Source organism: Lagopus muta, chromosome 1 (genome assembly GCF_023343835.1).
Source record: "Lagopus muta isolate bLagMut1 chromosome 1, bLagMut1 primary, whole genome shotgun sequence".
Taxonomy (NCBI): Eukaryota; Metazoa; Chordata; class Aves; order Galliformes; family Phasianidae; genus Lagopus; species Lagopus muta.
The window spans coordinates 21,914,687-21,938,401 of NC_064433.1; the positions used below are offsets into that span (position 1 = coordinate 21,914,687).

General features: G+C 39.0%; 1 protein-coding gene across 1 annotated transcript in view; it reads left to right on the top strand.

Moving 5' to 3' along the window:
* Nucleotides 1-23,715, top strand: part of LOC125690948 (V-type proton ATPase subunit S1-like) — a 53,004-nt gene that overhangs the window by 12,235 nt on the left and 17,054 nt on the right. Inside the window, exons 4-6 of the mRNA XM_048939799.1 lie at nucleotides 1,739-1,932; nucleotides 2,860-2,903; nucleotides 8,185-8,270. Of these exons, the coding sequence (XP_048795756.1) occupies nucleotides 1,739-1,932; nucleotides 2,860-2,903; nucleotides 8,185-8,270 (324 nt within the window). The remainder of the gene's footprint in view (nucleotides 1-1,738; nucleotides 1,933-2,859; nucleotides 2,904-8,184; nucleotides 8,271-23,715) is intronic.

Consider the following 23,715-nt stretch of genomic DNA (forward strand, 5'->3'; position numbering starts at 1 on the left):
AGGTAGTAGCTTTGTTCTGTAGTTGCCTTTCTTTAACCCCCAGGTTAATTCTCCCCATAACTTTTCCGGGCTTATTATCTCAGGTCACAGTGTTCCAACTCTGAGGTCTGGGCAGCCCAAGATTTGTTGTTACTGTTAAATACTGAAGCGGAAAAAGGCATTAAATGCCTCCTCGTTCTCCTTCTCGTTCTTAGGTGACCATCAGGTCCAAGAATCAGTCCAGTGTTTTCCTTTGACCTCCAGTTTCTGTTGGGATACTTGAAAAAGCCTAATTTGTCTGCCTCCACAGTGGCAGTGTCAACTGAAGCTGAGCTTTGTTTTTTCTTGTTTTCCCCCTGCAAATGTGAGCTGTACTCTCTCTGTGAAGCTGACCTTACTTTCAGAGGTCATACATTTTCTTGTTCAGACCTAGTTCGTAGAATCATAGAAATACAGGATGGCCTAGGTTGAAATGGACCTCAAAGATCATCTAGTTTCAGCCCCCTGGCTGTGGGCATGGTCGCCAACCAGCAGACCAGGCTGCCCAGAGCCACATCCAGCCTGGCCTTGAATGCCTCCAGGGATGGGGCATCCACAACCTCCTTGGGCAACCTGTTCCAGTGCGTCACCAATGTGTGAAAAACTTCCTCTTAATATCTGACCTAAACCTCCCCTGTCTCAGCTTTAAACCATTCTCCCATTGACTTATCACTATTCACCCTCGTAAACAGCCGTTCCCCCTCCTGTTTATCTGCTCCCTTCAAGTACTGGAAGGCCACAGTGAGATCACCCTGGAGCCTTCCCTTCTCCAACCTAAACAAGCCCACTTCCCTCAGCATTTCTTCATAGGAGAGGTGCTCCAGCCCTCTGATCATCTTAGTGGCCCTCCTCTGAGCCTGTTCCAAGAGCTCTGTACCTTTCTTGTGCTGGGGGCCCAGGCCTGGACACAGTACTCAAAGTCGTTTCAGGCAGAGTTCCTTGTTTCGCTAAGCCAGTCTTCTGCTCTGCTTTCTTGACTTGTGATACAATGAGATTACATGCTTGTGGGCTTTTAAGAAGTGTTTCTTGAAAAGCAGCCAGCTGTCCTGGATCCATAAACCCTCTCAAGCAGATCCCCCAGGCACAATGTGAACTAGCTCCTTGGATGCTTAAGGTTTGCTCTCTTAGAGATCATGGTGACAATTCTTGTGTAGATTCTAAAATATGCAGATTTATCTAATTAATAGTTACAAATCAGATATTTATCTGTACTGCGTGCTACACCACTAGCATGTACACAAAGGAAGGTAATTTGGTAAGTGAAGTATGACTCCCTACTAACTAGAGCTGATGGAATGTTAAGTTTCCAACATCGCTATTTTTCACCTAAGAGACCATTTAGTTCCTGTGTGATGGCCCTCTGATGCCTCATCTTTTTGCCTCATATTCTCCAGTACACTCTCTACCTTCTTCTTCAGCTTGAGAACTTCTACACCAGCTGCCTCTCCTTTTCCATTACACTCATGGAAAGGACAGTAAGATTTTGAGGTCACGGTGTGTCTTAAGCTTGCTCCAAAATAGTGCAGGAATAAGAGTGATGGAGATGTCAGTTCACTACACCTTTCCAGGAGCAGCCTGCAACCAGCATCAGACTGGTGAGAGCTCACCTAGTGTTACCACACTGTTTTCTCACTTTGAGTATTAAATGAAGGATAGAGAAAAGAAATAGTTTGTGATTAGTATTAACTTATTAAGTAAACTGTCCATAAATTTGTTACAGGAAATTCTTCAGTCTTCTCCTTCATCTTTAGTTTTGCCTGCTGTTGACTGCAAGGCTACCAGGGATCTCTTGAGCTTTCTTCAGGAATCAGGAGATTGGAATTTGCAAAACTTGACAAATCTTGATATCTCTCAGCTGGAAGTGAATACATCTAAACCAAACTTACTTGTAATTCAGCTACAACCACTTACCAGGTAGGACCTTGTCACAAACACATTCACCCAAATGTATGCAAGATTTTTACTGCTTTTTGAAAATATCTGTTGTATTCAGGAAATGTAAAAATCCAAAGAGTAGTTTACAGAGTTAACAAAGTTATTTTTCCAGCAAATGTGAATTCAGTGTTTTTTAATGTCCTCTGATGAGGTATAATAACTGAATTACATTGAGAAAGTCAGTCAGGCATTACTGTTTTGTCTGCTTCATTATATGAGAACAAAGGGACAACTAATAAACTAAATGGCAGCATACTTTAAGCAGAAAAGCTGAATTATTTTATGCATCATGTGATTAACCTGCTGAATTAATTGCTAGAAGACATTTCAGGGGTCAAAGAACTGGCAGGAAAGATAAACAAATAAACATCCAAGCATCCTAGAATTTAATATGAATAATGAGACTAGTTTTCATCAATCTTAAAGGAATAGGAAGCCTATAGAGCTTCCTGTTTCCTGACCTGTAACAACTGCTGCCTAATGGAGGCAGTCTGTCCCTTCAGGTGAATGCTAGTGCCTGACTGTTACCTGCAGGGCTTTTACACTGCTGGGGGTTGACTGGTGTAGAGCACTCCTGGTCACAGGGTGTGGGTCATGGAGCTGATCTAGGTTAACAACCATCAAATGCAAGGAAATCTGGGGAGAGAATGGTCAAAAGAAGATCAGTAATCTGTCTTCTCTGCAGATAAGGAAGTCTGAGGTTTTGGAGGAATCAGCTAAAGATGTGGTCCTCGTATGAACTGCTTTGCAGAAGGAGAAGTTCATAAGGAGGAGATGAGAAAAAGATGAAAAAATATTGTAGTCTGCTGAAAGTGACATGCTGATTAGTATGTACCTGTATACATTTCTGATTCACACTGTTGTATAGCAAAAAAATTTAATTATCTTTCTCCCACTTCTTTGTAGTGATTTAAATGAGATTTCCACCCTGGAAGCAATTGCTGAAAATGGTAAGCAATATAGCCAGGACGTAGCAAACATTTCACCACTTAAGTCTGTTTTTGCTTGAACAGATTGTATTTCCTGTTTTTTCCAGATTTTGTTGTAATACTGTTTAAAGCTTTCTCTGCCATCTACATACCTATAAGCAGCCAATTATCATCCTGTTGAAGTACTGAGTAATTCAGAATCCACTGAAATGGATACATCTCTGTGCCCCGAAATGTGGTGATGATTCACCTCTGCCGTAGGCATCCCAAATCCCTGCAATGGGCATGGCACCTCCCACCAGATCAGGCTGCTCAGGGGCCCATCCAACCCAGCACTGAACACATGCCAGGGATGAGGCACGCACAGCTTCTCTGGACAACCTATTTCTGTGCATCACCAGCCTCTGAGTAAAGAATGTCTTTAAAATATTTTAAATCTACCCTCTTTCAGTTTAAAACCATTACTGTTCAGTTCTTCCTTCTTGTCTCCAAAAGCTTTGGCTTAATGTCAGCCTTGGCTAAACATTACCTTCTTTTTTATGGGACATTTTTTTCATCAGCTGCACAAGCGCAAGAACAGGCCTCCCAGATCCTGCTTCAGGCTGCTTTTGTGTTGGAACAGTAAAGTTAATGGGAGACCTTTGGAATGACTCAGGAACAGGCTATACCAGCTTTGTGGTTAGTTTCAATTACCTGCTATCAGGAAGAAGGTGTGTGGATTGTGGAAGATGTGCTGCTTCATATGACCAAGTGCAAAATCTTCACACTGTGTTCAGTTGCAGTTATGCTCTAGAAAAGTGATAGTGTGGGCTGAATTCTCATGTCCTGGCACATCTGCCAAATTGGCCATTGAACACTTGCTGAGTAGAACCTGCAGATATCATCAGCTGTAAGTTTTAAATCACATGCAAGCTGAGCTGCAGTTCCTTAAAGTTATCCTACTTGAAGTCTATGCAGTGGAAAGGACAGACTCGAGTGGGTCACTGCAAAACTGCCAGAGGAGGGTCCCAAATCATGTGGTCAGGCAGGTGTGGGTGTCCAAGCACTTGCTGCAGCAGGAGCATAGCCATTTGCAGAATACTGTTGCCAGGACATCTGTCAAGGTCGTAAGGGCTTGCAAGGCCGTGAGTTATTGGTGTTTGTCATGGAGTGAGTGCTGCTAGCACTATCTGGATAAGCAACCAAAAATACTGTGTGTCACATACCTGTAAGGTGACAAGAGAATTGTTAACCAGTACAATGCTGCTTGTAATTTTTGAACAGTATTAACTGTAAACCCATAGTAAATGAGGACAGATCTCTATTATGCTGCCTAGAAGTTCACAAAGACTCTTATGTTTGTCACATCAACTTAATTCCTTTCTGCTGTAGAGGGTTTTAAAATCTGCTGTAATAAGACATCAGAGAAATCTCTCCTGCTGTTTTACTCACTGCAGACAGAAATCTCTGTCAGACAGAGCAAATGTGCTCAGATTCTGCCCAAAGGAAGTGTGCGGTTCTGAGCACTCTAGAAGCTAGAATAAGCAGGAGTTTTAGCACGTCGTTAAAATGAGACTCATTACAAAATCCTAACTGGAATTCAGAATTCAAACCTGCTTAAACTTCTGCAGATTCAGAATTATTTCCAGTCTCTCCCTTCATACATGCCTAGATAGACAGATATTGGGTAATTTCTATAAAACAGTTGCTAGAAATACTATTTCTTCCTCTCTCTTTTTTTTTTTTATTGTAACAAGGTCTTTAGAGAATGGATCCTCCTTTGTCATCCAGGCTGTACATTTCTTCTCTCTTTTTGCTTTTTTTTTTTTTTGTGTGTGTGTGTGCTGCTTTTCAGTATTTCTTTCTTTCATTTGCATGAAATAGTTTGAGATTGTTACTCAGGTTTTGCCAGTTCTCCTAAATATTTCTCTGCACAGGAGAAGGTTGAACTATGCCTTATCAGTCTTACCTGTTGTGTGCAGTGTACCTCAGAATTAATGTCAAAGCTGCTTGTGACTCTGTGTGTAAGATGAGGCTCTTTAATTCTTTTGTGTGTATTCTTCTTTCTGCTCTGATTCTCAGTTTATCCCTTTTTCCACTCTCTCCTCTCCCATTCCCCGTCCATCTTGCTCTATTCTTTTCTTTCTCTCTTACCTGTAGTGTATATTCTTTATTTCTTTTTCCTTTTCTCCTTCCAGAACATTGCTTCTCAGTTCCTCTATCCTTTCCATCCATGTATAAAAGCATGCAACGAAAGTAAAGTAGATTAGAAATTAATAACAGCACTAATCCTGCAGTCCCTGCTGAAATTCAGGGGACATGCCTTCAATGAGACGGAAAGTTTTAATCCTTCCACCAGAGCATAGCATGCAATTAAGCTAACTGCAGAGAGTTATTCTGGACAAACTGTTTCACATTCATAGACCTACACAGTGTTTCTTTCATTCATACTGACTAAAATACCAGCAATAATGCCACTCTAAAATCCCTCTAACATTAATATCACCATCTGGAGATGCCTCTTTTTCCACTACAGAAGGAGGCTGGATTAACTAATGTTCCTGTGTAGGCAAACAGTTTCAGTACTTCAAGATAGAATGGACAAATCTTGACCATTTTTCTGGGAGATCTGCAAACACTTCATTAGCAAGGTATCTGGCTCGAGAGAATCTTATCACATACAAAGAAAGATCTATTTCAATTTTACTATGAATGAATGAAGAAATTTCCTCTAGAATCTTCCCAAAGGCCAAAGCTGTAGATTTTAGCAGTAACTATAGTTACATGTAGCTCCTTAGTGAAGCAAAATGTAAATAGTGTGTTATTTCATAAGGCAATCAGTTGTTTTAATGGAAGAAAAAACCCCCACAATCTGTGCATTTTTCAATGCAGTATTTTTCTTCCTGTAAGTTCTGGCTGAGGCTGCTGAGAATTTCTGATGAGCTACTCTCAGTGCATGTAGATTTGCATACTAATCTACATTACGTAATTCCTTGGACAACTATACCCAGTATAATTTCACTAGTAGTTTATTAGCCATTTGATTTTCTGACCAAGTCTGTTTCTTATTTAATAGTAGATGTTTTTATTGATAATTTTTTAGAAGGAAACTTTACACAGCTATGATTCTTGACTGACATGAGGAAATCAGCTTGCAAACAAGCTGTTATGCAACCTTACATAAAAAGTAATACTTATATTTTCACAAAAGCTAGGCATTTTACTCAGTCAGGAAGCCATATTCACAACTGAGATGGTTGTGATCAGTGGCATGATTTCCAGTTAGAGGCTTGTAGCTGGAGGTGTTCCCTAGGAGTCAGTACTCGTTCCCATCTTGTTCAGTTTCTTCACTGATGGCTGAATGAAGGGATAGAGTGCACCCTTAGAAGGTTTACTGATGACACAAATCCAGGATGAGTGGTTAACACACAAGAAGGCTATGCAACCAGTCAGTGATTCTTGAACAGGCTGGAGAGTTCGGTTGAGAGGAGCCTGATAAGGTTCAACATGGGCAAGTGTAGAGTCCTACACCTGGGGAGGAATAACCGCCATGCATCAGTACAGTTTAGGGGCTGACCTATTGAAAAGTAGCTCAGCGGAGAACGGCCTGAGTGTACTGGGGGACAACAGGTTTTCCATGAGCCAGCAGAATGCTCTTATGGCCAAGAAGGCCAGTGGTATCTTGGAGTGCATTAATAAAGTGTGGCCAGCAGGTCAGCGGATGTGATTCTCCCCTCTCCTCTGTCTTGATGAAGCCAGATCTGGAGTACTGTGTTCAGTTCTGGTCTCCTTGGGTCAAGAAAGAAGGGGAACTACTAGAGTGAGTCCAGCAGAGGGCGACAAAGATGATGTTGGGCCTGGAGCATCTCCCATATGAGAAGAAGCTGAGTGACTTGTGACGGGGAGCTGTTTAGTTTAAAAAAGAGAAAGCTCAGAGAGGACCTTGTCAACACTTAAAAATATCTGAAGAGCGGAATTCAAGTGCATGGGGCCAGCAGTGGTGCTCAGAGACAATACAAGACGCAAAGGGCACATCTGAGCATGAGAAAAACTTCTTCACTTTGAGGCTGATAGAGCACTGGAACAAGCTGTCCAGGAAGATTGTGGAGTCTGTTTCTCTGGAGATACTCAAAACCTACCTGGATGCTTTTCTGTGTGACTTATTCTAGGGAACCTACTTTAGTGGCTTGTTGGACTAGATGATCTCCATAAAACTCTTCCAAACCCTGCAGTTATTGATTCTGTCAGTCTATGTGATTCTATAAGTTAAAGAGGTTTAAAAGGCTAATAATATAAGCTTCACTTCCAATATGTGAAAATAAAATATAATTTCTGTAAAGTGTAATGTTGTAGTCTGAGAAACCTGCTTGTACAGACTGTGTAATAGCCATTCACTAGAATATTACGTGGATGAGTAGTGGAATGGCACAGGAACAGTCTGTGTCAGTCTGTTGGCTTATTTCTTTCTGAGTCCTAATGGCAATTGTAATATCAGTTTTTGAATCACAATTGTTATGTTCCTCATCATAAGTAGATGTTAATATTTCAGCATACAAGTTGAAAACATTTACTAATTCTAAGTATTTGTCACAACTACCTGTCATTTCAGAGCTAAAAGTGAATTTTCTACACAGTTTCTTGGACCACACTGAAGGATCCTCTCTTCCTTATTTGATTTTCCTTCCTGTTTCAGAAATATGTCAGTGATTTCTATCTTGCTATCCACTGTAGTCAACAGCAAAATTTTCCATTCTGTACTCTGTTGAGAGTACAGAATCAGGCTTTAAATCCATTGAAGCAAAAATATTATACATATCATGTTCCAGGCTAAGTACTGCTGCTATTTTGAGGATTGCTTCTCAGTGATCTGTTGTTCTGTGTGCTTTGTAATTCACAGCTTGGTACTAGTTCAGCTTTATTAGTTATTTATTTATTAACTGGTCATTTGACTGGCAGGATATGCATTGTGCTCTCATTTCTTGCTGGATTTATTCTTCTCTTGCATTGAATTTCTCAAACTTCTGTGTTTCAGGTATTATTTTTCTTGTATTTACTTGTCAGCTTCAAAACTACATCTACTTTTTTTCTGAACATCTTTAACGTATTTGTTTTTGTATTGTCTCACTGGATTGTTCATTTTTCAGGACACTGAACACGTCTTATCCCATTTGTACCTATTGACATATGAATGGTACTAGCAACTAAATTACATAAATAAACTAAATAAGCTTAAACATCTAGCTCATTACTTTGCCGACTACTGTAGGATTATAGCTTCCTCAGCATACAGGATTTATTAAATTATACATGTTTCTATTTATAGATAAAATAATTGGAAGACTGACCAGGGATCTGCAGGAACAAGGGATTCATTTTTCAGTAATTTATACTGCAGTGAGACCTTCAAGGGTGAGTAATCTTCAGTGCCTAGAACTGTCAAGTGGTTGTCATCTAACAACTGAATGTTTACAGAAGAATGATGTAGCTGATTTTCAAGATTACACATGCAAGCAATCTGTATTATATGAGGTTTTGACCAGAAATGACTCCGTGAGTCTTCATATGCAATAGCTGTATTACAGAACTACTAAAATCATAGAATCATAGAATCACTCAGGTTGGAAAAGACCTTAAAGATCATTGAGTCCAATCAGGACCTAACCATACTACCCTAACTCTAAGAACCCTCTGCTAAATCGTGTCCCTGAGCAAAAAAAAGGTCTAGGAGACTATATGTTTGCAATGTCTTTAGTTGTCCTTACAAGTTATTTTTAGTGACTATAATGTTTAACAGTTTTTTAATAGTTTTATAGTAAGTTTTATGTGAAGCATTATTGGGCTTTTTCAGGTCAATAAAGATAGAACGTATTTAATTAACTGAAGGCTGCTAATTTAGTCATTTTTAAAGAAACTGGTTTCTTTAGTCAATATTTATATTTACAACTGGAACACAAAGTTTCCATCATCATTGCTGATAGTCAGTACATCATGTACAGATCATCGTATCATGTTAACAGTAAGTAGCAGTGCAGAATAGTTACTTGCATTATCTGTTTTGTATGATGTACAGGTTGTCTTGAAGCAGTATTCACATTTTAATGTAATTAAATGGCTTGAGGAAAACAAAATGCAGTTCACTCTCAAGAGAGGCGTAGGGGGGATGTGCTGTATCCCATAAAGTAGCCACTTTGAATGAAAATTGTCTCATCCAGTGGATAATACAGCTGAGCTGCTAATACAACGCTTAGTTTAGTTTTTTAATTCAAGCTCAGGATAATGCCAGTTGAAAATACAGAAGTTATGATTTTCTTGGGTTTGGGAACAGGAAAGTAATTACTGAGATTGTCTAGATCTCCAGTGAGCCCTCAGGCGGGATCTTGAGAAGATGGAGGGTTTTCAGGAGGGAATGCTACAAACACTATGAATTGTTTGTAGCTCAAGAATACCTAGAAAACCTGCTTTAAATGGTTCTGAGGTCTGTTTAGCTCACCCGAAAGAAGAGTAAGTGGGAACTTGACTGCACTTCATAAATGATCCTTTTTTGTAAAGCCAAAATTTGTTATGTTTCTCAAAGGTGTCCTGGGTTTGATCAGAAATAACGTGTTTTTGCAAGGAAATAGCGTATTAAACCTCTAGCTAGGAGTCAGAATAGTCCCTTCAGACTACGGGCAAAAGCTAATGCTCTTGAAGAAAAACAAAACTTCCCTCAATCATCCATCCTGTAAAGTAAGCCTACTTCCAGAGGCTTAGTTTTCAAGACCAGGGCTAGAACACATAGACATCAGACCGAGCAGCATGGGGAAGCTCACACTGATACTCTTGTGATGTGCATTTCTTGTGGATAGGAGAGGGTAAGAGTTCTGGACTTCCAAACTCCTTGCTTTCTTTTTTATTTTTCAAATACTGCATTTTTTCTTTTAATGAAGATATGACAAAAATTATTCAGTTATTATGTCTTTTTACTCTTGAAATCAAAAGAGGCATGGGCAATGGGCATTCTTAGCTGAAAACTGCATTTAGAACAATTAGAATGAAAAATACTTTTAATTAATGAAAGAATTGGTATCTAGAGAAGGAATTTTTAGAGTAATTTTATAAGTTTGTTGAATTTTAAAACTATGCAGATTTCAAAAGACTTTCTAAATTGAAATGACTTAGTTTGAGCAACTGAAGCACTTTTAAATAATTAAAGCAATGTATTTTAGATGTTCTGCATTTTAAAAGTAAGCAATTTAAACTTTTCTTAATTCTGTGAACTTAATATCATATAAAACTTTTGGAAGCATTTTTTATACAATTACTTTAAGTTATTGCAGTGCATTCACAGTTATCAACTTCTGTTCAGGGCTGGGACAGTCAAAATGGAAAGTGCCTTTCAGGGTTCGTCTGTCTGATTTGCATGTAACCTCTTCTTAGTATGTATTACATATCTTTGGTGTGCTTGAACTGTGGAAGATGTGAACTGTTTTGCACCCATACTTTAGAGGACTGATCCCCTCTGCTTAAACTGTAGGCACCATATTCAGTGATCTAGCAATTACAGGGTCACTCCCAAGTGATAACCGAAAACTCAATATGAGAAGTAAAAGGCTTTCATTGTGTGGGAAAAGATTTCACATTACTCAGTACTTTTGAAAATCAATACCAATCATTTCCTATAAAAGATTTGCATTTGCTAAGTGAGCTTTTTTTTTCCTGCTGATGAGGAAAATGAGCTTTAAGCATGACATTCTCAAGAATGAAGGAAAAAAAAAGATCTCATTCTGATGGGTTAAATTAATTTTATGCAATGAAGCTTCCAAACTGTGAGGTTGTGAGATATTTCTGTCTTGACAGCTATACCTCTGCTGCTGGACAGTTACTGGCTTCATAGCATCTTCTTGTTTCATCCATTCCTTCTTTCCTTGCCTAAAGCAAAGAAAAATAAATGTGAAAAACGCATATATTGGAAAAGATTCCAGACTGGTATTGGCTTTGCAGAAAGTGAATTAGTGAGAAAGGAAGCAAAACTCTCTGATGACTAAGTCCCTGTTCTGATCTGATGAGGAAGAGCTGTTCAGTTTAGTCAGTAGCCACAGATCCCTTGGGCTATCTTAGCTATCAGTTAATAACCCCAGTGCATGAAAGAGATTTATTCCACCTGGTTCCTGTTCTGTTCCAGTTTCAGAGCTTGAAGCTGGGAGACAGAATTAAGACCTTGAAACAGAGTCTGTTTGAAACATGGAATGGTTTCACTATTCAGTTGCTGCGGTATAACCGAGTTGCCTTCCTGCAACAAGGCAAGTGCCGTATCTTGTGACCCCTCTCAGATGCTTTGCCCTTGAGGCCTGGCTGAGTTGGGCTGGCACTGAGAGACTGGTTTGTGTCATCTAATTCTGGGCAAGTGAAATGTAAATGTCATCAACCAAGGTTCTATTCACAGTCAAAGGGCTGACTGAAATGGTCCTTTTATGGTGTATTTCTTTTGCCTCTTATAGATGATTGCTATAGGATGAGAGGAAATGCACCCTTTGTCTCTGACAAGCATAATGACAATCGACGTGCTTAGGTCAAGTTTCAACATAGGTGTTTAGTCAGGCAGCACTTTTTGAGCAATAGCTTTAGTATTGTTTTCCATTAAAAAACAGAAGCTTGTTTCAAGATCTGAGGGGTCTCTTTCCAAGACCTTTCTCATCCTTAAAACTCATTTGGTAGCTTAGTTTCTCTGGGAGAATCATCAGAATCCCCCTCCACAGTCCCAGTTCCATTCTTGAATCAGGAAGTCATCTTCCCTCCAGAGAGAGCATTTCCTTTCTTCCTCAGTTCCTGTGAAGACTGAGATGCTGGGAATGGTGGATGCTCTCATCTGGAGAATCAGGACAAGGAGATGTGCTGGCCTAAAGTGCTGTGCACTGGTATCTCCTGTTGGAGCAGGGAGTTCTTTCTTGTTTCTGAACTCCCTTAGAATTGTAGCGGAGGAGGATGGGAAGAGCTGGGATTCGCTCTATCTACTGATAGACTGTGCTGCATATCTCCGTTGGTGTGTCACCACCAGATCTTGTTCACCAAGGAAATTACTTCCGTGTTTTCTCATGAAAGCTTACAGAATTCTCATGCCAGTGTCATAAAGGGACTACAATCAGGTTTAGCTTACTTTGAGTCTTGAATGTATGAATTTTAGTGGTTTTGGGAGCTGTGGTCAAAGTCACCCCTCCTTGTGCTGACTGCCAGCTAATTTTTTCGGCTTGTGTTTGTAAGCATGACATTGCTTGTTCTGTTGTAACTGGAATGGTTAGAAGACTGTGGTGACTGAAAGGTAGCCCTCAAATTGTGAATCTCATGATGTTTCCCATCCTTCAGGTCTTTGTGTTGTCCATGTCAGGTTTTAGCAAGTTTGCTTCTGAAACTTCTGCAAGACAGTTTTACACTTTCCTAGTTGGACTGAATTCTGAAGAGATGAATATTGCCAACGGGAGGTTTATGGCTACTTCCCAGCTGATGTTCATTTTGTTGACGCCACTTTTTACGGATGCGTTGTGAGGTGCTGCTCAAACCTCCTCTACTGCCTCCACGTTTTCAGAGAGTTGCATCTACCGTGGGCTTTTGACTGCTTCACCGTATGAGCTGTCAGCTGTAGATAGCATCTAAGCTTCTTGCATCTTTGGTCCCACGAAGAGACAAGCAGTCTGAACTACAAGAGCAACCATAAGTAACATGGGCGGCACAAATGGTTGACTCTTCAGAAAGTTTCTTGAAGGTGTAGATTCTCAGGTGATACAGAAACGAGCCTTGGTTTAAAAAGAGTTGGAAAAGGTTTTATTTTTTTTTGGCAAGCATCTGTGGTTGTATTTTCTTTGTTTCTGCTTTTTACCTACTGCACTTTTTTTCAAGTGCATTTTGCAGTGCTGCATCTTCTACTGGCATGCAGCTGCTCTCTTTCGTTCACCATGCTGAGGAGACTAAACACTGCAACCCCACTGACTTCACAGCTTCTGATTAATGAAGTGCTTTAAATTGTTAAATATAATGAAACATTATAATGGGAGCTTTTCTGTGAACCAAATGTTGGAAAAGTGCTTATAATACCACTTACTGAAGTTGAGGTTGTAGGGTAGATGCCCTCATGCATCATTAAATAGGGGAAGAATCTTAATCATTTACTTTTGTGTTTTTCACATTTGAAAAAGCAATTATAGATTGACATAGTATAATAAAGCATTAAGGCTTCCAACATAAAAGAAGAAACACATGAATTCTTCATCCTTAAGCCTTCTCTCTCTTTATAATTCCATTATAATAAAAAATAAACTTTAACTTATAGATGAAGAATATGCACTTAATTATTTCTAGCTAACTCAGTTTTTTTTCAACTTAGATGAGGTAGAGTCTTTTTAAATAATTACAGAAGATCTGCTTAAAGCTGGTTGAAGCCAGTTATGTGTTGCTATAGACCAAAAAAAAAAAGAACAAAACATTTAGCCAAATTAGTGTGGAAATTCAGTGCTAGGGATATGAAAAATTCTAGCCAGAAATTCTGTATAATTTGTTCCATTTGTTAGTGGGGAACTGCAAGGTAGTGTTTTACCTTTAACACTAGACTCTTCTACTGTTGTGTAGACATCAGCGTTAAGAATAAATTAATTCAAACATATTTTGCAAGCTTTGCTTCCATTTTTATGTTTATATATATAAGTACATTGACTTCACTGAGAAATGAAAGGCAGCACAGAACTAAACTATTACTCTTATCTGACGATTATAGTCTTTTATCTTTTCAGTTTCTAACTTTTAAGATACAGGCGGATTCCATGGAAACAATATTAGAAATCTTCAGGGCATCTGAAATTAAGGACCAAGAAAACTGGGATGTCTGAAAAGAAAAAGCCAGAAATCTGTAAAATGTAGATTGAAGAACTGCCAAGAAAACTAGTAAAAATACATTAATCTACAGTTAGAGGTCATCAAAATGATAATCAAATAAAAAATAAGTCTAATACTAAAATAAAATAGGATAAATGGAATACATAATAACAAGCAAGCATACTGATATAGCATTTTGGCAACATGTTAAAAACTTTGTAGAAGGAAAATATCAAGATAGAGATGTTTTTGGAATGACAGATTGGCAAAGGACAGCTTTTTAAAGTTTGAAATCTAGAGAGAAAGGTAAGTATTCTAGGATTTCCTGTAGTGTTTTAGAAGACAGGTTGTACATAGCATCCAGCTGATGTGATTTGAATGTAAAGTTTTTTAATCCTAAAACTGAAACAGTTCATGTATCTGTGATGCAGTCAGTTGCCCAGTTATCCTCTAATTATGTTGACTGATTCTTAGTTAGAATGCAAACTGTTCTAACATAATATATTAAAAGTTCAAACTAAATGTATAAAATTGGTTTTGAAAGATCACCTCTTTCCCCTTGCACTTCTCCTCAAATAAAACTGTCCCAAATTTCGTCATGATTAACCATAGAGTGGAAGACTGTTGAAAGTAATAAAACTGTTCTTCAAAAAGTGAACATCTTGTATGCGTACAGAAAATGGGAAGGAATGTAAATTCTTGCATGATAAGTGTGAAGTTATAAGGCAGATGTTCTTAGAAATAATGTACAAAAGATATACAAAATATGGAAGTACTGTAGGCAGGAATGCTTTCAGAGAGTATTGGTTCTAATCAGAATGAGGAAATCTGAAAAGTAAGTGACAGTACAAAGCCAAGTGAATCTCTGTGTTGATAATCTTGGTGATGGAACACAGAGAGGTTCTCACTTCAAAGACTTTTTCAATAATCATCCAGTCTCTTCTGTAGTTACTGAGCTGGTAGAATAGATTTCAGAATAAATCAATAAAATAGTTTCGTGTCAGAAAAGTAAGGTAATTTTGACCTGGGTTCTAAGAAAAATAAAATAAGGGACTGCCGAACTATGATTTCTAATGACTAAATTATTCATTATAATTTATATAACACATATATGTACTTACATGCTACAGGAGCTGCCTGGTATTACATGTTTTTTTAAAAGAGGTTCCATATTTCTGGAGAATGCAACCAGGAAGCCTCTCTCCTGTAATGGTCAAGCTGGCTAAAATATAGTAGTAATTATGTGGCTACAAGAGGACAATATAGAGTGGATTCAACATTCTTTGAGATGCATAATATACACAGGAGGAGTGATCCTGTTGCTGCAGTAAAAATGGGGTTACTTGAGAGCAGAAATAAAAAGAAAATAATTGAAGGTAGGAATCATGGATAAAAATAAAGGATCGGTGTTTATAATGGGGAGTAATTATCAGTAGAATTACATAGAGATGTGCTGTTCCTCAGAGACACTATCAGTATGGAAGGGGGCCAAAATCTAAAGGCACTGCAGTTTGTCGATGTACTGATGAGTTAGAGAAACAACTCGCAGCATTGTGTTACTGTGTGATAAAATGAGAGATGAAATGCAGTGTACTGGAAAGTGACACACGAGGAAAGCCTTAAATATGCACATTTCACTGTGGTGAGAGGCTGCTATTTCTCAGAAGAGAGATTATGGTGTGACTGTGGGCGCACCTCTTGGAGCATCACAGTGCTCAACACTGAGAAGAATAGCAAGCAGAAAGTTAGGAATTGTTTGGAAAGGAAGAGAGTAAAGCAGTAAGCGTCATTTATTTTACTGTGTAAGTCCTTGGTGAGTGCAAGTCTGTGAGTGACATAGCACATGAAATTCTGGCCACCCCATCTCCAAAGGGATGCATTAGAAGTCTGTACCAGACATAAATATTTCATCTAGAAAAAGCAACTTTTCAAGGAGAAATAATAAATAAAAACACCAGTAACATGGAGAAGTTAAACAGGAAGTAATTGTTAATTCTCTCTGTCTACTGTTGATGATGATCAGAACTTACAGACTGCAATCAGGAATTCAGGAGCATCAAGTTCCTTAAAACAAACAAAATAAACTGATTTTCACATTACTTATCTTTGGATGACAAGAGTATGTAGGTTGCTCTGAAAGTAATGCCTCCTATTTATTTCCGTGGAAATTACAACAGATAAGAAGAGCACAGTAACCCAGTAACAGAATTTGATCAAGCAAATTCTCAGCTACAAAACACTATTTTTTTTGCCAGCAATGAACAAGAGCCTGCATTCTGCACTCGTAAAAATCTGCACCAGTGGAGGTGACCCACTGTCACTGCTGCTGAAATGCATCATCCACTGCCTCACTGTGCTCACATCCACTGTATGGTCTCAAAAAAAATTCAGCAAGCGTCAGTTAATGGCATGAAGGAATGCAATGACAACTCTGCTCCATTGGCGCTTCCATGTCAGACACCATTTTGTCAGACTGCCCCTCTGCTGCCATCTGTCACCCAGCAACAACATGTAATGGAGTACTGGCAGAAAGGTTCAGCCTCTACTACCGTACCACCAACATCCACCTCTGACTTTGTTGACCAACGTAATAAAAGATGAGGCATTGCTTTCAAAGCTGCACTTGAACATTGCTGTCTGTGATTTGGTAAACTAACAGAAGAAAGTCAGGAAGGAAGGAAGGATGGAAGGAAGAGCCCATGTTCATTTGAAATGTAGCCTTCAACTCTGAAAGTCTCTATTGCAAGATGTCAGGAATCAAGGAGGGTATACTGGGATAATTGTTTTTATGTAATTTTTTCTTATTCTTCATTGTCCAATTATGATCAGTAGCACTGGAAGGGAGGTTGATGGACCTTTGATCACACAGACTGTGGCTGGTTTTGTGTCATTACCTGGTGATGGCAGGTTGGAATATTCACATAGCATTTCTCTGTAACAAGGATGTAAAAGGTAATATGTAACATATTTAACTAGAAAGAAGAGGCAGCCAACAGACTAAAAAAAGCTCTGCAAAAGGAAGTTTACGGACTTTCCTTCTCATGCTTGCCTGTGGACATTGAGGTTCACATGCACAATCTTCAGAGGTAAACATGCATTCCTATTTTGAAGAAGTGAGAGATTAGAAGTGGGAAACCAATCCCATCCACCATGAGAATCACAGTGTTGGTGTCTCCTCACAGTATATTCCTGTGTCTGAAGAGCAAGGAGTTCTGTGCTGTAGGACAAGAATGCTCATGCCTGTGGTTGAAGCACCAACCAGCACTTCCCATGTTCCTTTCCTCTGTAGGAAGTTAAAGCAAAAGCTTTTGTATCCTGCATCATTTGATTTCTAGTGTTGTCTGTGCTAAAGAGAGCTATTAGAAAGACAACGACACCCTTCACCAGCACGTGAGAAAAATTTGCCAGCAGTCAGTAAGATGCATATAACCCTGATATCCCTGGAAGTTTTTGTGATCTAATGGTTAGAGGCAGTTTAACAAACCCCCAAATCTTAGTGCATCCAATCTGTAACACAGTTACAACTAATTAGAAGAAATTTGAATTGTTTCATTTTCATTTCTTCTGGCATATTGTATTTCATCTTTCCCTTCATTTTAGAAGTTAATTTATTCACTTTATATAGTGCAACAGAATGTTACAATTTTAAAAATGCAGTGTTTTTTGGTAGGGAGACATTTTGTGGAGCAGTTCTAGATATTTGTGCATGTACTAGTTGTGTTTTCTCTCTTACCCTGTCTGAGATCCACTGAAGTATTAGATTTGATCCAAAGCCATCACCTAATGCCCTTCTGCCCTTAGAAGCAGGCAGAAGGATAGGCCATCATTACTCAAGCATAGCCATTGTACATACACAGCTATTACTTCTTAAGTTCAGCATGCACACCTCTAAAAGTAGAGGAGATGATGATGAGATTAATTAATAATGAAGCATTTTTATGACTTTAGCAGAGAAGTATGTCCTTGCTTCTGATGGATAGCTCTACTGAAATGCTCTCTCTAGAAGTTAGTTTTATTAAATACTACAGGCTTTTCCATAAAAATCTATTCACCTGGAACTGCATGCAAACCTTTATTCACAAAGATTGTACATTAGAGCGTTAGCAGACAAAGCTACAAATTAGATCAGGTCAGTAATAAAATACTGCCTGTTACAGAAAGGCTTGTGTAGTGGAAGTTTTTCCTTTCCGAGGACCATGCTTACTTGTGCCTTGTAGCTGACAGCATTGGATTCAGTAGAATTTCAGTCAGATAATAAATGGTATCTTTCTTGCTACCATTTTGGCTTAGAAAGTTGTCAAACTTGGAAAACAAACAAAAAAAAGACAAGGAACCCATACTTTTCCTGCCAGAATGCCATAGGCATCTTGTTTAATTTGTTAATGGAGGCATTATTGTAAAGTGGTACCTGACATCAGATTTAATATTACATGGCATGTTTTGTTCTGTCCTTGTCATTTTTCTAACACCTCAATGTTTACAATTTTAGCCACTTTGCAGCTGTTCTTCTTTGATGGGATTTCTGTTTTAACTCAAATGATTGAGTCATTTCGCAGATAGATATTTAATGATTCATAAGCAGCAGCATCCTCTGTTTTAGTGTGGTACAGCATGTAAGTTAAACCCCTGGTATTCTAACAGCAAGATAGCTCTGCCTCTGGGGCTTTCAGATGAAACACTGACAAAATCCTGGAACAGAATAAGGAGAATTTCTTGCCTTACGTTGAGCAGGACTATTGCAAATCCTGAGTCTGCAACAGTGAAGAGGCAAAGTAGGATATGAAAAGGCTGGATGTTGTGTTGAGGGACATGGTTTAGTGGGAGCTACTGGGAATAGGTGAACGGTTGGACTGGATGATCTTGAAGGTCTTTTCCAACCTTGGTGATTCTATGATTCTATGAATATTATATCCTACTTTGCCTCTTCACTGTTGCAAACTCTTACCTTCTTCTCAGTATATGCGTTCTTTATGAACCTAATTATCTTCCTTTTGACTGCTCCACAGTTCTTCTCAGGGTGTGAACTGCCATCAGGAGCAATTGGTGATTGGACCAAATCCCCAGACAGGCTTGGAATTGTCTGGGTAGGGGGTAAGAACAGTGCTAGGCGTGGGGTTACTAAAGCAACCTCTCTGTAGTGCTGGAAGGGCATTGGTCTTTTGTTTTCTGATACACCTCACTGTACAAAGTTCGGTTTTTCAAAGTTTATCAAGATGTGTTGAAGGTCAGTAACTAACAGCCCCAAAGGGGGCAGTTACAACCAACTGCTGGCAGTGCTTGTATGGGCTGGAGAGTGGCAGGAGATGAAGGAAACTATGAAGGTGAGATTGATAATGCAGGCTTAGTTGTGTTAACTGGGTGAATTAACTAAGTTTTGATGGAAATACAGCTTTTTGAGGCAAACCTGTAATGTTTCATTTAAGTTTATCAAGAAAAAAAAAGAAGTGTGCTAATCTTCTAACATGCGTGGCTCTTAGTTCTTATCTTAGAACTAAGACTTTTTCTAGACTTTCTGATGTGGATTGCATTTATATATATGCCTTCCAGCTACACGCAACTGTCAGAAAAAATTAAGTGGATCACTGAGTAAAAGAAAACAGAGTAGAAAGTAAACACTTCTTAATTGATTTTCTGTAAAAAAAAATGCTTGTTTCAGCTTCCATGTTCAAAAAAATATGCAGTTTGCTTGAATTATTGGCCTTTGCCTTGTGATTCATCAAAACTAGACAGACAGTGCCAGATTCCCCTCACAAGTTCCTTCACTGCAGGTTCTGAGTTTCTCCGAAAGAGTTGTGACAAGCAGATGGAGATGCTGGAAGCAAAGAATGTCATTGTCACATGGAACACAGTATTTTTATAGGGACCATCTGAAAAACATACCAGTATTTGGACTTTCATTCATTACAGACAAACCCAAGGAGTAGTAAGAATAATATGTAAATTTTAAAGCAAAACAATAATTTCATTGAAGTGTAAGTAAAAATGTAAGTGTTGCATATAATACCATCATACTGTCCACATCTCTTTCTTCAGTCAGGAGATAGGCTTTCCTGTTTTGCAGATTAGTCATCCAAAGAGCTATGGGCTCAAAATTTTAAGTGGAGGAAAAGAGGCACTTATGGATGTTCATGTTTCTAATTCTCCTGTGATTACTTTACACTGGAGAAAAAAACAGTGTTGGCAACTCTTCCAGCCCTGGTAGTGATGCATTTTACCCTGTCTGCGTATTTCAGTGATGTAGCCCACCAGACCCCTGTCTAATCTCAGTCCAACCTTCATTACATATCTCTTTCTTCTTCCTGCAGCAGAGACTCTTCATCCTTTTTCACATCTCCCATGGCAACTTGGATTCTATATACAGATATAAGAAAGTGGGGAAAACAGATGGAGTGGGTATTCCCCGTAGCAGTCTAAGACTAATGTAAAATTTGCAGCTTCTTTTATCTATACAGCAGAATTGCCTGAGATCAGGCTGGAGATATTGGCATCAGCATATTGCTTGAACAATAAATCTGGTAGATTCTTTGCAGGATTAAATCTAGGTTATATAGAAATTCTCTGTACTTTCCCCCCCTATTTTGTATTCAAGTTTAAAAAATTTGGTTAGCTAAAATGATTCAAGTGAGTTTTAACAATTTGATAGATGACCAGGACATTGTTTTCATTGGAATAATTGCATTTGGGGTGGTTGTCATAAGTGAAATATAAGTGGTGAATTTAAGTGTCGCTGTTCTTTCCAGTGCTACATACTCTGTTTTACACATATTTCGTTGTACTGTTTCATACATGCTGTGTTTTACTTTCTAAAATCAAGAGTTTTTTTATGGACCAGTTCCTGTTCTTCCAGAAGTTAGCTGAAAAAGTGTAGTATAAAGATCATTTGAAAGTTGGAGCAATAAACAGGAAATACTGCAGTTTCCTTCAGAAAAATTGAGACTACTATGGATGGTGTTTGTGGATATGCTTGTTAGCCTATGTACACAAAACGTTCCATGCCTCATTTTAAGGACTTTTAAATGGAATGATCATCTCAAGTGCTGCATCTCAGCGCATTTCCCTGCTCTGGGTTCTGGTAAGTGCATGGCTGGCCAGAACCATGGCTAACTATGGTTCTGGTGGACTAGCTCATTCACCTCTGCACCATATTAAACTGCACAGGCTGGCCATGCACTTGGTAAACATAAGTAAGAAATCTTGTACAGCCCAGTGCTGCAAAAGGACAGACCCATGAAGAAACACATCTAGCCATAAACATACGGAATAACACTGCAGATTATGTTTGTACAGGCCACTGAGCTGAGCAGTTATATTGCAGTTCTGTTGTCCCTTCTAACCAGAGATATCAAAACGTCACAACAATGCTATCAATTATAGAGCCTTATCTCTTAGAGTCAGGTTTATACTTTCACTTTTCCTATGTCCCAGCCTCACTTTTGTGAAGAATTCTGGGAGATGAGATGCAGAATAGCAGATCATAGTCCCTGAGCTGTTTGGGTTGCTAATAGAAGCATTCATGGTTGGTGAAGGAGGCATCAGGTGATAATGTGAACCAGTAAGCTTGGTCATATATCCCGCAAGGCACTAAAGTGTTAGTAATCATTGTTAATAAATGATTGCCATTGATATAATAACCTCATTTCTGTGCATTCTTTTTTTTCCCCTGCTCTGTGAGAATATTAATAAAAATGTGAAAAAGAAGCTAAGAACTCCACTGAGCAAAAGGACATGCTACTCAGTTTTATTCAGATGTCTTGATTAGGCTTACAGCTGCTTTACAAAGGTGTGAAATGGCATGCAGTTCACTTCAGAGTGCTAGCTTCAGTGGTGTAATGAATTCCTACCAACTGCTGAACTGGAAAGGAAAAGGAGAAAGTAGGATTATATCTTAGAATTTTCACTTCTCTCTTTTTTGGTGAGGAGCCCATTCCATTTTCAGCACTGCTAATTAAACTTGCTTTGGAAACAGGATTCCTGCTGTGCATTGTTAAGTATGACCACTTAAAGCTCCTTTTGGTCCTTCTGCAAACACCACTAGATCTGTGTTCTACACTAGCTTTGTGTTCTACATCTAGATACAACTGAAGATCCTTGCAGCCAGCTGGGATAAGAATGAGATTTCTGAGTAAGGAGTTGTCTGCTTCAAAGTATATTTTTGATCTGCTGAATCCCGTTCTTCCATGAGCCAGCCTTCTACACAGTGCACTTGGATCTTCATACTTTGTGTAATTCTTTCTGCATACATACATATGTGAACACTACAGGCAACCAAGTCCATACTTACCCCACGTATTGTTATAGTTCACTGTCTCGCTCCAATTTAAAGGAGGGAGATGAGGTTCTTTTAGTATCTGTATACCCAGCATGAGATTAAGAAACAACGGTTCGAATGTTGGTCCAACCAGTTTATTTTAAATCCTAATCAGGGAGATGGGGAAGGGAAGGAGGGCGATAGAAAAGGTAGGAAAGAAGCAAGAATCGTGTAAAGTGGGATAGTCAGCACCAGGATCCAGCAGCGTTCTGTTGCACGGCGTTTGAAGGTCTGAGGCAAAAGCAGCAGGGGGGGAGAGCAGCAGTGTGGCTGGCCTTGGGCAGCAAGCAAATAGCAAGAAGAAGTTGCAGAGCCAATCCTGGAGGAAGCAGCAGCACTCCGATAGCAGGCCCAGGAGAGTCCATCAGCATGCAGGAATTTTGTAGTGAGGAATCTGATGGCAGACACTTTTGTTCTTCAGCATCGTGGTAGAGCGCAGAGCAAGTCCAGGAGGGAGAGAGGCAGGTCGTGAGGCTTCTCATGGCAGAAACCTCTTCTTCATGAGAAATCTATTGCCAGAAAATCTAAACCTCGTGATTGTAGGTCCCCATTTTATCCATTTTATCCATTTTTCTGCCTACGTTACATCCCTGGGTGCTTGAGCAGGGATGAGCTGAGATGGCCACGATCCTTGAGATAAGTCCACACAAAAGACCGCTTCACGGCCATTAAGCTGCAGCTCATCTCTCTTTCATTGCCCCTGGCCTTGTCCATCTGTGTCCCTCAGACAAAGGATCTTGCAGCCATTGCCCAGGACTTGTCCATCAGTGTTCTCCAGACAAAGGATTTCTCAACCCTTGCCCAGGACTTGTTCATCTGTGTCCCCAGCAAGCTTTGAGACACTGATTGTAAAAGAATAATATGCTTAGATTTTGAATTAGATGATATTTCTTTTAAAGTTTGTTTCTCCTGTTACTTGTTACTTAGAACAACTTTTCTGTATAGTGTTTCCCTGAAAAGAAGCATGTTACCAGCCTGCTAGCTTGTTCTGTGTGCTTTGGTGATTCTGGTCAGTTTGAAGCTTTTATTTAGGAAAAAAATTGTTGACAGGAAGTGTGCCTGAGTAAAAAATGTAAGGACTTGGATCTCTCAATCCAAAGTGCTTACTCTAGTTTATATATGGATGGATGGAAATGGATTTTTCTATACCAAGTTTCTAAATATTTCCAAATCTACACAGTGCACATTTTTACCTGTTTTGTTCTGTTGGTAACTATTTTGTCTTTACTTCATGCTGTTGGCACTGAAAAGATGTAATGTGGAAGGAAAGAACAATTTGAAAATATAGTTTTGTTTCTGATAACACCAGCACGTGCAATTACTTGGGATTTCTGCAGTTTTAAGATATGTAAGCTTTACTGAATTAATATGCAAGTTGTAAAATATCAGGTGATCTAAGTATGGATAGAAACTTCAAATTTGAAAAACCACCTTGAAGTTGTGATACCCTGCTGCCTTCAAAAGAGATAGTTAAAGGAGCAAGAAAGGTTCATTCAAATGAGCTTCTGGTAATTCCTGATAAGCTAGACATCTCTACTGGAAATGTTCAGAAGATTCTGAAAACAGACATGTCACCCAACAAACATTCCTGGTGAAAATGCAGTTTAGACATCAGTTCAGCTGCAGCAGCACAGAAATGTTATCTCTGTCACTTTTAGTAATAAGGAATGAATGTCAAAATTAGTTGCAGGTAGGTGAGATAATTTG